At 41.9% G+C, this 14304-nt stretch overlaps 1 protein-coding gene across 3 annotated transcripts in view; it reads left to right on the top strand.

The window, feature by feature from the left end:
• The window catches only part of LOC144683972 (uncharacterized), a 65901-nt gene extending 58325 nt beyond the window's left edge, over positions 1-7576 (top strand). For all 3 annotated transcript variants that reach the window (XM_078547613.1, XM_078547611.1, XM_078547612.1), the window contains exon 16: positions 3592-7576. In XM_078547613.1, the coding sequence (XP_078403739.1) occupies positions 3592-3711 (120 nt within the window). In that variant the 3' untranslated portion in view covers positions 3712-7576. The remainder of the gene's footprint in view (positions 1-3591) is intronic.
• The last annotated feature ends 6728 nt before the right edge of the window (positions 7577-14304 follow it).

Here is a 14304-nt window from a genome sequence, read left to right as displayed (position 1 = left end):
ATTAAACCTAGGCTACATCTGCCCCCTCAGGTGGATGTAAAAGATCCTATGGTGCTATTGTAAAGAAATGCAAGGGAGTTCTGGTGTCCTGGCTGACATTTATCACTAAAACAGGTTACCTGGTTATTATCTCAGTGCTGTTTGAAAGTCCTTGCTGTCTGCAAATTGGTTGCTGAATCCCCTTAACAGTGGCTTCGAAAGTAATTAATTAATGGGCTATGAAGCACTTTTAGATGCACTTAGGTCATGAAATGTGCTATGGAAATGCACGCCCTTTCTTCAAATGACACCATCTAATCCATTTTCCTTTGTGGTCATTTCTCTTTCGATTCAAAAATTTGCTGTATTCTTGATTTGAAAATCAGTGACCCAATTATACTGAGGGTAGTGTGGAGTGTAACTAAGATTAATTTCCACAACCCTGCAGTCCTTTAAAATATGGCTCAAATAAAGTAGATTGAAAGGGGTAACTGAAGTTGAAGCATTTGCAAGAATCTTCGGCCGGAAGTGCTGAGTGCCACTTGTGGGTTGCGGGGTGGGGAGGAGATTGGGAACACTGTTAAGGTGGTCAGTAGCCCAAGCCTGAGATGTAGGAATGGAATGAGTATCATGAAATTTTAACATGATCATTTGCTTGGATTTGGAAGTATTTGTGCAGGGGCAGGTGATGGTGTCACTGGGCAGGTGGTGAGGGAACCAACAAGGAGGGGCAAACATACTTGACCTCCTCCTCACCAACCTGCCTGCCGCAGATGCATCTGTCCATGACAATATCGGTCGCAGTGACCAGCGCACAGTCATTGAGGAGGCAAAGTCCTGTCTTCGTATTGAGGATACCTTCCATTGTGCTATGTGGCACTACCACCGTGCTAAACAGGATTAATTTTTGAACAGATCCAGCAACTCAAGACTCGGCAATCATAAGGTGTTGTGGCACATCAGCACCAGCAGAATTGTACTCGACCACAATCTCATGGCCACATGGCCAGGCATATTCCCCCACTCTACCATTACCATCAAGCCAGAGATTAACCCTGGTTCAATGAAGAGTGCAGGAGGGCATGCCAGGAGCAGCATCAGGCATAGCTAAAAATGAGGTGTCAACCTGATGAAGCTGCGATACAGGACTACTTACATGCCAAACAACATAAGCAGCAAGTGATTCCACAACTGACAGATCAGGTCTAAGCTCTGCAGTCCTGCCACATCCAGTTATGAATGGTGGGGAACAATTAAACAACTCTCTGGAGGAGGAGGCTCCACAGATATCCCCATCATCAATGATGGGGGAGCCCAGCGCATTAGCGCAAAAGATAAGTCTGAAGCATTTGCAAGCATCTTCAACCAGAAGTGCTGAGTGGATGATCCATTTCAGCCTCTGCTGGAGGTCACCCCCCCACCACCCCCACCAATTTGATTCACTTCACATGATATCAAGAAACAGCCGAAGGCACTGGACACTGAAACGGCTATGGGCTCTGACAATATTCTCGCAATAGTACTGAAGACTTGTGCTCCAGAACTTGCCGTGCTCCTAGCCAAGCTGTTCCATTACAGCTACAACACTGGCATCTACCCAACAATGTAGAAAATTGCTCAGGCATGTCCTGTACATACTCACATTCACACTCCAACCTGGCCAATTACCACCCCATCAGTCTACTCTCAATCACTAAAGTGATGGAAGGAGTTATCAACAGTGCTATCAAGCGACACTTACTTAACAATAACCTGTTCACTGACACTCAGTCTGGGTTCTGCCAGGGTCACTCACCTCCTGACCTCATTACGGGTTTGGTTCTAACATGGACAAAAAAGCTAAACTCCCGAGGTGAGGTGAGAGTGACTACCCTTGACATCAAGGCAGCATTTGATGGAGTGTGACATCATGGAGCCCTAGCAAAACTGGAGTCAATGGGAATCAGGGAAAACTCTGTTAGTTGGAGTCATACAAAGCACAAAGAAGATGGTTGTGGTTGTTGGAAGTCAATCATCTCAGCTCCAGGACATCATTGCAGGAGTTCCGCAGGATAGTGTCTGAGGCCCAACCATCTTCAACTGCTTCATCAATGACCTTCCTTCCATCAGGAGGTCAGAAGTGGGGATGTTCGCTGATGATTGCACAATGTTCAACACCGTTTGTGACTCCTCAGATACTGAAGCAGTCCATGTCCAAATCCAGCAAGACCTGGACAATATCCAGGCTTGGGTTGACAAGTGGCAAGTAACATTTGTGCCATGCAATTGCCAGGCAATGACCATCTCCATCAAGGAAGAATCTAACCATCACCCCATGACATTTGATGGCATTACCATCGCTGAATCCCCCACTATCAACATTCTGGGGGCTACCATTAATCAGAAACTGAACTGGACCAGCCATATAAATACTGTGACTTCAAGAGTAGGTCAGAGGCTAGGAATCCTGTGTCAAATAATTCACCTCCTGACTCCTCGAAGTCTGTCCACCATCTACAAGGCACAAGTCAGGAGTGTGATGGAATACTACCCACTTGCCTGGATGAGTGCAGCTCCCACAACACTCAAGAAGCTTGACACCATCCAGGACAAAGCCACCTGTTTGATTGGCATCCCATCCACAGACATTCACTCCATCCACCACCAACGCACAGTAGCAGCAATGTTTACCACCTACAAGATGCACTGCAGCAAGTCACTAAGGCTTCTTAGACAGCACCTTCCAAACCCGTGACTGCTACCATCTAGAAGGACAAGGGCAGCAGACACATGGGAACATCACCCCCTAGAAGTTCCCCTCCAAATCACTCACCATCTTGATTTGGGAATATGTCACCATTCCTTCACTGTCGCTGGGTCAAAACCCTGGAACTCCCTCCCTAACAGCACTGTGGATGTACCTACACCACATGGACTGCAGCAATTGAAAAAGGCAGCTCACCAACACCTCAAGGGCAATTAGGGATGGGCAATAAATGCTGGCCCAGTCAGTGATGCCAACACCCCATGAAGGAATAAAAAAAAAAGAACATTCTCTCAGGAGATTAATAGCTGTCTGCTATCTGTAGCAGTGGTGTTGACTGGACCTGGTCTTCAGAATTAAAGTTTAATATTTGTCTTGTTAATATAAGAATGATTAGAAAGCAAAGACTGTTGGATCCCAACATGTCTGCCCTTTTACTCATGGCAAAAATCTCACCCCTATTCAAGTGTTCTATGGCACATGTGGAGTCCTGTTTTAACTACAGGAAGCCAACTGTCAAATAGGAGAAGGGTTTTAATCTTTAGTTTTTTTTTTCCACTCAATTGAGATTCCAGGATCCTTTTTGTTAGCCTGCTGTGTTCCTGGTGATCATCATTTAGACTCTGGGCTCCATTGACTATTCCCAAGATGTATTCATTATAGCATTGCATTAACATTTATTCTTTTTTTATTAAAAAAATCTTAAAGTTGCTTTGAGCACTTTTGGTCTTTTTCAGGGAACAGTCTCAGTCAACATGCTTTAATTAGGACATCTCAGTAAAATAAAGGGACATTCATACAATGGTATTTCTTTTCTGCTGTAAAATTGTTGATTAACCAGAGGTGTTTTTTCATGTGTTTGTATGCAGAATGTGTTGGTGTTTCTGTTGTTTGAAATTATCCCTGAAATCAAGAATTCTTGGAATGGCGATTCAGTGCCTTGTTTGGAAAGATTAAATGTCGATGACTTAAACGATAAACCACTGTGAGGGCAACGGAGTTGGAAAAACACGTGAAACAAAATGATGTTCATAAACAATCTCAAAAATTAGTAATGTGCTGGGCAAAAAGCTATTCTACAAACTGCAAGTTTCCCCTCTGCTCATCTCTCCATCTGACCACTAGACGATGAACATGAAGAAATGTTTCTTGAGGTTTTGGCAGTGGCTGTGCTGTTTGCAGTCTTTGTCCATCAATGAATCTACTTCTATGACATTCTGTGCCAGATAATGTATCTTAAAAGGTCTGTTTATATTTCAGAATTACCGATTATTCATGACTTGTTACTATTTTCCTGACATTGGCAGGCAATCCACGAATGCTTTAAAGTTGATGTGGACACTAGGGATTGCGCAGTTAGATGTTTCCAAGTCAGTGAATTTGCCTAGTCCATTAATTTCCACTATGTATACAGAGAATACCATGTGCCTATGAGGAATTCCTTGATGAATTAAAAGCAATGCCTTCCTGGATACATGTGAGATCGGATGTCGCAGTGCCTCTGACCTGAACTTTTATAAGTCAGAATGTAATTCCCATTGATTTGCTTCCTGTTTTTTAACTATGGTATTTTTGCACACCTGAAAACACTTGAGACATTTTACTACTCCAAAGGTACTATATAAATGCAAATTACTAGTTGTTGAGAATTAGAATTTTAAAAATAAACAGGTTTCTAATGATGTATTTCCAGGATAATACAGCCTAGAAATGTATGAGGAGTGCCATGTTTAAGTTAGTAGAAATGGTGTATTTTAATGAATTGACATTGAGGCGAGGATTTAAGTATATGTTACATATTATCAACCCTGGAAATTGTATACTCTGCAGGTCAGACTGTGAAGTTAATATTTGCAATTTTATTGCTAATGTTTTATTGGTAATTGTGGGTATATTTCAACTTGTAATTGTATTTGTATTTGTCAAACATGCTCCTGTAGCTAATTTAAATTTCATTTTGGTTCAGTGGTAGATCTCTTGTCCCTGAGCCTGAAGGTTGTGGGTCCAAACCTCCATCCCAGAGACTTGAACACATTGTTACAGCAGTACTTCAGCATAGATTGAATGAGATGTTGAACTGAGGCCCTGTCTGTTCTCCTGGGTTAATGCAAAAGATTCCAAGAAGTATTTAGATGACCACTTGAAATTCCATAGCATACAGGGATATGGGCCAAGTGCTGGAAAATGGTGCTTGATTGCTGGCACCAACACAATGGGCCAAAGGGCCTGTTTCTGTGCTGTATAACTCTGTCTCCATGCTCATTTTGAAAAAGAGCAGGGGAAGTGTCATCGGCAATAATTGGCCTTAACCAGCAACACTAGAAATAGCTTACCTGGTTATTACCTTTATTGTTGTGCACAAATTGACTCCTGCATCTTCCTAGAGATTGCACTTCAAAAATAATTAACTGGCTGTAAAATCCATGAGGATGTCCTGAGCTTATGAAAAGGGCTATGTAAATACAAGCGCTTTCTTGCAATTTGTTAACTTTTGCTGAGCTGCTGACTTTTTAATTGGACACATTGGGATAACAAATGTCATCTCGTCTATCTTACTACATTGCTGCATCCACTGAATATATAAATAAAATGACCTAGTAGGAGGAACGGATGTGCAGAATATTTCTTAAATGGTAAAAGATTAGAAAGTGTAGATATACAAAGGACTTGGGTGTCCTCGTCAATTAGTCACAGAAAGCTAACAATTAGGAAGGCTAATGGTATGTTGGCCTTAATTGCAAGAGGATTTGAGTGCAGGAGTAGTGAAGTCTTGCTTCAATTGTTTAGAACCTTGGTGATACTGCACTTGGAGTACTGTGTACAGTTTTAGTCCTTTTACCGTAGGAAGGATATTATTGCCATAGAGGGAGTGCAACGAAGATTCACCAGACTTGTTCCCAGGATGGCAAGACTGTCCTATGAAGAGAAATTGGGGAAACTGGGCCTGTATTTTCCAGAGTTTCGAAGAATGAGAGGTGATCTCATTGAAACCTACAAAATACTTGAAGGGGTAGACTGGATCGGTGCAGGGAAGATGTTTCCCCTGGTTGGGGAGTCTAGAACCAGGGGACACGATTTAAAAATAAGGAGGAAGCCACTTAAGAGTGAGATGAGATTTTTTTTTTATTCAGAGGGTTGCGAATCTTTGGAATTCTCTACCCCAGAGTGCTGTGGAAGCTCAGTCATTGAGTATGTTTAAAGCAGGGATTGACAGATTTCTAAATGCCAATGACGTAAAGCAATATGGGGATAATGTGGGGAAAAAGGCATTGAAGTGATGATCAACCATGATCGTATTGAATGGTGGAGCAGGTTCAAGGGGCTGAATGACCTACTGCTGCTCCTATGTTCCTACGTTAATTGAGAAGTTTTCTTAGTTGTAAATAAGGACCTGAAGAGGACCAATTGTTTAAAAATAAGTTGTCACTGTCTCCTACTAGTTAATCTTGCTGTGCAGCACTGTAAAGAATGGTTGCTACCATTTAAAAGAACAGGGCTGCTGTCGAAGTCATAAAACTCAATACTCAGTAAACCCAGTAAAATTGGACTTTAGTTTTGAAGTCCCTATAATTTGCTAGCTTACTAATATCAGTGTTCTGTGTCCAGATTCTGACATGGAATAGCCATCTAGGTGGGGTACTGGAATGCGCTTGTAGCCTATGGTGCTACACAACAGCAAGCCTTAACCCTTCAATAAAAGCAATTGGCCTCGATTTTGTGGTCAGTGGTAAATAAGCAGTGCTTACTGTTCGTTACACCTCCGCTTGCCTAAAGACTGTGTGGGTTTTTGCACTGCGACTGATGATTAGAGAACCATTTGGGTATGATGTCCTCTATGTGAGGCCAGAATGAACATTACAAGCAATGGTATATCTCCTAACCAATCAGATTGAAAAATTCTGAATGAGTAGCACAGAGCCTAAACAGGAAAGTACAAGTTAGAATATATAATGTAACATAAAATCATGCACAGAATTTAAGATGAGATAAAGGGAGTGACATAAAAGGAATACATTTTTAAAATTTCCAACAATAATTAAAATCTGAAGGGTCTGAAGGGATGACATTCTTTTTTTTCTATGGACAGGCACAAGTTCAGTGCTAGAGAGGTTGTTTGGCAGTAACTGAGACTTACAGGGCTGTGTAAAAATTCATTTTCACTTGAATGGAGAAGCTCTAACTTTTACTAATATGTGGGTTTAGAAGGTATTCATGGCCTTCATGTATGTGAATGATGAGTCTCTCGCTGAGGTATCTTGTGTAGTGAAGCTTATGGAGGAGCGGGACAACTTGGACAGCAATCTACAAATTTAACTCCTTATGTGTGGACCTCAAGTTGCTGCCTGATTTGCTCCGTAATAAGGGTGAGGACAGTGCTTAACATTATTGTTCATGCAAAATCCGGGCGAATAGCTCACTATTATACATGAATGAAGTAAAATGATGCTTAAAAGCCCAGTGTCCTTTCTATCCTTACCTGGATGAGACTCCAGTCCCATGCCAACATGGTTGACTCAAGGTGTAGATAATAAATTCAGCTTTGCTAGCGATCTTATACCCAGAGAATTAATTTTTTTTACATTATCACAATTTTGGGACTTGTGCTTTTTTAAAATTCGTTCTTAATGTGAGCATCGCTAACAAGGCCAGCATTTGTTTCTGACCCCTAGTTGCCCTGCTGGTGAACGCCGGTCCATCTGGTGTAGAAATACCGTCAGTGCTTTTAGGAAGCAAGTTCCAGGATTTTGACCCAGCGACAGTGAAGGGACAAAGATATTGGTTGGGATTTTCTGGCACTGTCGTGGGCAGGACCTGCCATGGGTGAGGTCGCGCCCCAGCCATAAGTCCATTGACTTGCGGCAGGGCTGGACAATCCCGGCGGTGGGCGGATGCGGAAAATCCCATCCGTAGTTTCAAGTCAGTATGGTGCACGGCTTGATGGGGAACTTGCAGCTAGTGGTGTTCCCGTGCATCTGCTGCCCTTGTCCTCCTAGGTGGTAGAGGTCGTGGGTTTGGAAGGGGCTGTTGAAGGAGCCTTGGTGAGTTGCTGCATTGCATCTTGTAGATGATGCACACTTCTGCCACTGTGCATTGGTGGTGGAGGGAGTGAATGTTGAAGGTGGTGGATGGGGTGCCAATCAAGTGGGCTGTTTTGTCCTGGATGGCATTGAGCTTCTTGTGTGTTGTTGAAGCTGGACTCATCCAGGGAAGTGGACAGTATTCCATCAGACTCCTGATTTGTGGCTTGTAGATGGTGGACAGGCTTTGGGGAGTCGAGGTGAGTTACTCGCCGCACAAGTCCCAGTCTCTGACCTACTCTTTTGTATGGTTGGCCTAGTAAGTTTCTGGTCAATGGTAACCCCCAGGATGTTGTTGGTGAGGGATTCAGCAATAGTAATGCCATTGAATGTGTAGGGGAAATGTTTAGTTTCTCTTGTTGGAGATGGTCAGTGCCTGGCACTTAAATGGCAAGTAATATTTGCACTATACATCAGCCCAAGTCTGAATGTTGTCCAGGTCTTGCTGCATATGAACACTGACTGCTTCAGGATCTGAGGAGCCGTGAATGACACTGAACATTGTGCAATCATCAGCGAACATCCTCACTTCTGACTTTGTCAGAGGGAAGGTCATTGATGAAGCAGCTGAAGGTGATTAAGACTAAGACGCTACCCTGAGAGTTCCCTGAAGTGATGCCTCTGATCTTTTGATCTACGCTGATCTCCAAGCAGTATGCTTGTTGCTCACAATTCGTGGATTTTAAATTTAAACTTTGAATTGGCTGCATTATAACTCAAGTCAGTGCTCATAGAATGTCAGTACCTAACAAGAATGCATTAAATGGCAAGATATATACCTTACGATATAACATCTTGCAACCTCGATGTGGATGATTATCTAATCCTAGAGGATCTATCCAGGAATACATACTGGTACTGTCCTGCCAAGTGTTATGAAAAGCAGACTACAGCCACAAATTACTTATGGACATATTGAACTTTTTAAGGAAGATTTTTAAAGAAATACAAGCAAAGACATCGAGCAAAATGCAAAGTGCTCTTACTCGCAGAAGCATAGAATCCCAGTAGCACTTTTAAGATTTTAAAATTAAAAGATTTATTCACAAGAAAAATAGCTTAAGCACACAAGATTAAAGATACACAGTTAACAGTCTCACAAAACATCCCCTCCAAAAAACCCACTTGGTCAGAATGCACAGGTAAACTACTTGGCAACAGCTCCCTTGTAGATTTTTAACCATAAAAATCCAGTAATATTATTCCAAGCCAAACTGCTGTTACTTTAGTAAAAGTGTACCCCACGATTTCATGCTCTCTTCCACTCTGCTGTGGAAATCCAAAAGAAAGGTTCAGAAACAGACTGCTTTCTGAAAACAAAGACCTCTCTGGCTTGAAAAATTGATAACTGCTGCAAATCCACAACTTTCACACCTTCCCCACAGCCACACAACTCCGCTCAACATCTTTCCTTAAATAGCTTTCTCCCATTTCATCTTAGATTCCATTGGCCTAAACACCTCTTTGAACTCCACTTTTACAAAGTATAAAAAATTTTCATGTTTTCCTATTACCTCTGCTTTCAGGTCAAATAAAATATAATAACCTTCCCTTATGAACTCTTTAAGTTGTAAAAGTTCCTTGTCACTTCTAAACTCCCATTTGTAATTTAACAGCTGAAAAGTCAAGTCCCTACTTATCACCCAACGCAAATGTTAAAGCCCAAGCTATTTATTTGAACATTTAACTTCACCATGGCCTCTTGTTACAAATGCATGCATCTCACTCCTTTACCTTTTGTTACTCAGTTCCCACAGACAAGGTGTCTTTACTAACCTACCCCCAGTTTAATTAATCATGGACACACATCCACAGCCTTCTTTATAGAACAACATATTCCCAAAAATATTTTAAAAAAATAACATCCAACTTCACACAAGAAAGCCTGGTTAAATAGATTCCTAAAAAATAAATACATTTGGACTGGGAAAAGGTATCCACGGGGGAAGGGATCCCTTTTAAAGTAACCTTGTTATGTCTAACCGAGGGGTTGAATAAAGAAGGGGAGCTTCTCATTCCTCCTCACCCGGGAGCATAAAAAATTGGGGTCCTGTTTGGGAAGTTAACAAATTGGGGACCTCGCCCAGGGACCTGTTGTGTGACCAGCCTTCAGGTGGCAATGGGAGTGGGTCATGAAAATGAGTGGTTAAACTTTCACATAGGTTATGGGTGGAAAACTGACAGCTGTGGATCGTTGGGCACCCCGCCTAATTTTTTTCCAGGGACATTTTGTGGGTGGAGTGTATAATGGGCAGTTAATTCAGCCCTGTTCGTGTTATGCCACCAAAATCAGCTCCCCATCTCCCTTGATTAACACACTCCACTTTCCCAGTTTATATCAGTTTGGATTTTGGATGACACTGGTAAGTGTAGCTTCTGGATTTTGTACAGGCTTCAAGTGACTAACAACCTCCTGAGGCATCATTCCTGAAAGCTTGTAAAAGGATAAATGTCTAAAGTCTACCTGGAGTGATGTATATAGCATTTGGAATTCTAATTTGGCCAGTTAAACTCCTCACCAGCAGATAGAAATATAGAAGCACAGAAAATTTACAGCACAGAAAAAGCCCATTCTGCACTTCATGCCTGTGCTGGCCATAAAAGAGCTGTTCACCCAATTCTGACTTTCCATCTCTTGGCCTGTAACCTTGAAGGTTATGGCACTTAAATTGCCTATTCAAGTACTATTTAAATGCAATGAGGGCTTCTGCCCTCTCATAAGACCCTTTCAGCACACTTCTCTCAACACACAAATGATCAATATATTTGTCATTTCCTTTCTCCATTTTTATAACATTTGGCACCAGAAAGCACCCATAGATTTTCCTACCTGGATGCTTTTTACTGATACAACAGACATATAGGGCCAGGTTTTGGCTACTGAGGAAGGTAGCTCGAGTCAGGAAATTTCCCCACTCACCAAACCCGCCTTGGTTAAAAGTGCCCTGATACACAATCCTTGCTCTAGAAAGGTGGTATGGTGAGTGCCGAGGCAGGCTGGTTAGAAGGCCCATCTCGGTTTTCCAGGACTTTGTCCCAGTAGTGTTAGAAGATTTTGGGCCCTCTAGCCCTCACTCCACTCACCCCCATCCACCCCCGTGGCCCCTTGTTCGTTCCATACTAACTCAAGCCCCTAGCCACTCCCCGTGCCCTCTCATATTGTCCATACCAACTCATGATTTTTCCATGTCCTTTCACCCTGTGTGACTGATGAGCCACATCATAACTGTGGCAAGTATGAAACTGTTGAAAAAAAATTCACAAACCTTCTTTTGAAAAAAACTGATGTTCCTACAACCTAATGAGTGTCAATTAAACAGATGATTAAAGTGTCAACAACAGAGGCTTCAGACACTTCACACCTCTCAAACTTGTCCAAATAAACATTGAGACATTGACAAAAGAGATCACATAGAAAAACCAACTTGTAACCATTAAAAGATGCCAAACAAGTAAAGTCAACAATTCACTTCAGTTGTCAAAACAGAACCTGCTGCTGAACTAATTATTTTATTGCTCTGGGCTCACAGCCGCCCCTCATTATTCCTTCACTCTCCCTTTCCTTCCCTCTGTACTTGCTTAAACGCTGTTATATCTCTAAGTTTTTGCAGTGACCAAAGGTTATTGCCCTGAAATGTTAATTTTGTGTCTTGTTCCATAAGCACTGTCCTGACCTGATGAATATTACAAGCATTTCCTATTTTCATTATAGTTAATTCTTGCTTTAGTGTCTTAAATGAAAGGTTAACTTTCAGAGAAGCTACCCCACATGCATTACTCCAAATCAACTTAGTCTTAAAAGCATTAAGGAATAAATGAATAATGAACAAATGAGAGGTACTCCTGTTAACGTTAATGGGTTAATGTTGTAAAGAAAACGCTTTGTAGCAATTTTCGCTTCTTTGCACAGTAAAAGGGTTCTATGCTACTTTCTCACATGATTCCATATGAGTTTAAATACATTTTCTTATGTGTTAATGTTGGGATGAGAGTGGCACTGGCAAGGTTGCCATTTATTGCTCCTCACAAGTTGCGCTAAGAAGGCAATGATGGTCCTTGTTCTTGAATCGCTGGTAGTGGTTTTGATACAACTGAGTTGCTTGCTAAGTCACTTCAGAGGGTAGTTAAGAGTCCCCCACATTGGTGTTGGGGTGGGAGACACACCTAGGCCAGGCCAATTAAAGATGGCAAATTTCCTTCCTTACCATTAGTGAATCCAATATAAAAACAGAAAATGTTGGAAATATTTAGCGGGTCAGGTACAATCTGTGGGGAGAGAGACGCACAGAACTCAGGTCAGTTCTAACGAAAGGTAATCGAGTTGGAACGCTAAATCTGTATCTCTCTCCACAGATGCTGCCAGACCTGAGTATTTCCAATATTTTCTGTTTTATACCAGCTGTTACCCTTCTGTCACTGATACCAGCCTTTTTAACTTCCACACTTTTTGGTCAAATGCAATTTTTTAAACTGTCAGAGTGGGATTTGGGCTCATGTTCCCTGAATTATTAGTCCAGTAAACAACACCCTATGCTCTTATGTTGTTCTATTGTGTGTTTGGCAAACCATTTGTTTGCTCCTACTCTCCCATGAAGATAAGGTTCCTTATGATCAAAAAAATGTATGCCCTCCAACGGCTGGAGCCATCTGACCTAATTTGAATTTCAATGTCCAGGAGTTTTGTCTGTTCTGAATCCAGAGTCTATGTAGTTATTTAATTCTGTGAAAAGGTTGTGTGTGTAAATATAAATAAACGAGCTGCACAAAATGTTCAAGTACCGTGTTTATTTTTCAAACGCTGAATCGTCCGAGGAGAGTCAATCGCCGCTGTTGTTTGCTGGGTGGCCTTCGGCAGGCACAGGAAAGCCATGAGGCACCCATTTAATCCCTGAGCCACCACTGAATTGCAGTGGGCTCAGAGATAATGGGTGTTAATTGGCTCATAATGAGCCTAATAGATATTCCACTGCCAGCAGCCAGGAATCCAGCATAAACCCCTTCCACCTTCCGGCTTCATCAGAGACATTTTTCCGCCACTGGGAGACTGACGTGGGACCTCTCTCACTATAGAGGATACAAGTAACATCTCGGAAGCACTATAAACCAGGAAATGGGAGTGGGGAAGGAAGTCAGGAAAATTACAGTCACCAGAGAAGTGGTACTGAGTAAATTGTTGGAGCTGCAGGTCCACAAGTGCCTGAGTCTTGATGGACTTCATCCTAGAGTCTTAAAAGAAGTGTCTAGTGAGATAGTTGATGCAATGGTTTTAATTTTCCAAAACTCCCTAGATTCAGGGAATGTCCCATTAGATTGGAACATAGCAAATGTAACTCTTTTATTCAAAAAGGGAGGGAGACAGAAAACAGGAAACTACAGGCCAATTAGCTTAACATCTGTCGTAGGGAAAATGTTAGGAGCTATTATTAAAGAAATGATAGCAGGGCACTTAGATGAGCTCAAAGTCTTCAGGCAGAGTCAACATGGTTTTGTGAAAGGGAAATCGTGTTTAACCGACTTGTTGGAGTTCTTTGAAAAAGTAACATGTGCTGTGGATAAAGGGGAACCAGTGGACGTATTGTACTTAGATTTCCAGAAGGCATTTGATAAAGTGCCACATCAAAGGTTATTGCGGAAAGTAAAAGCTCATGGTTTGGGGGATAACATATTGGCATGGGTAGAAGATTGGCTAGCTAACAGGAAGCAGAGAGTATTCAATAATGGGTATTTTTCAGGTCGGCAAGATGTAACGAGTGGTGCACCACAGGGATCAGTGCTGGGACCTCAACTGTTTACAATTTATATAAATGACTTGGATAAAGGGATGGTTGCCAAACTTGCTGATGATACAAAGATAGGCAGGAAACTGAGTTGCGAAGGTAACATGAGGCTGCAAAAAGATATAGATAGGTTAAGTGAGTGAGCAAAGATCTGGCAAATGGAGTATAATGTGGGAAAATGTGAAATTGTCCATTTTGGCAGGAAGAATAAAAGAGAAGCATATTATCTAAATGGTGAGAGATTGCAGAGCTTGGAGGTGCAGAGAGATCTGGGTGTCCTAGTGCATGTATCACAAAAGGCTAGTATGCAGTTACAGTAAGTAATTAGGAAGGCTAACACAATGTTATCATTTATTGCGATGGGAATTGAATACAAGAGTAGGGAGGTTATGCTTCAGTTGTACAGGGCACTAGTGAGTCCACATTTGTAGTACTGTGTACAGTATTGGTCACCTTATTTAAGGAAGGGTGTAAATGCATTGGAAGCAGCTCAGAGAAGGTTCACCAGACTAATACCTGGAATGGGTGGGTTGTCTTATGAGGAAAGGTTGGACAGACTATGCTTGTATCCACTGGAGTTTAGAAGAATAAGAGGTGACTTGATTGAAACATATCCTGAGGGGTCTTGACAGGGTGGATGTGGAGAGGATGTTTCCTCTTGTGGAAAAATCTAGAACTAGGGGTCACTGTTTAAAAATAAGGGGTCGCCCATTTAAAACACAGATGA

This window comes from Cetorhinus maximus, chromosome 8 (assembly GCF_964194155.1).
Source record: "Cetorhinus maximus chromosome 8, sCetMax3.hap1.1, whole genome shotgun sequence".
Lineage (NCBI taxonomy): Eukaryota > Metazoa > Chordata > Chondrichthyes > Lamniformes > Cetorhinidae > Cetorhinus > Cetorhinus maximus.
Note: the sequence above shows the minus strand (reverse complement) of the source record. Positions and strands in the feature narration are given on the sequence as shown.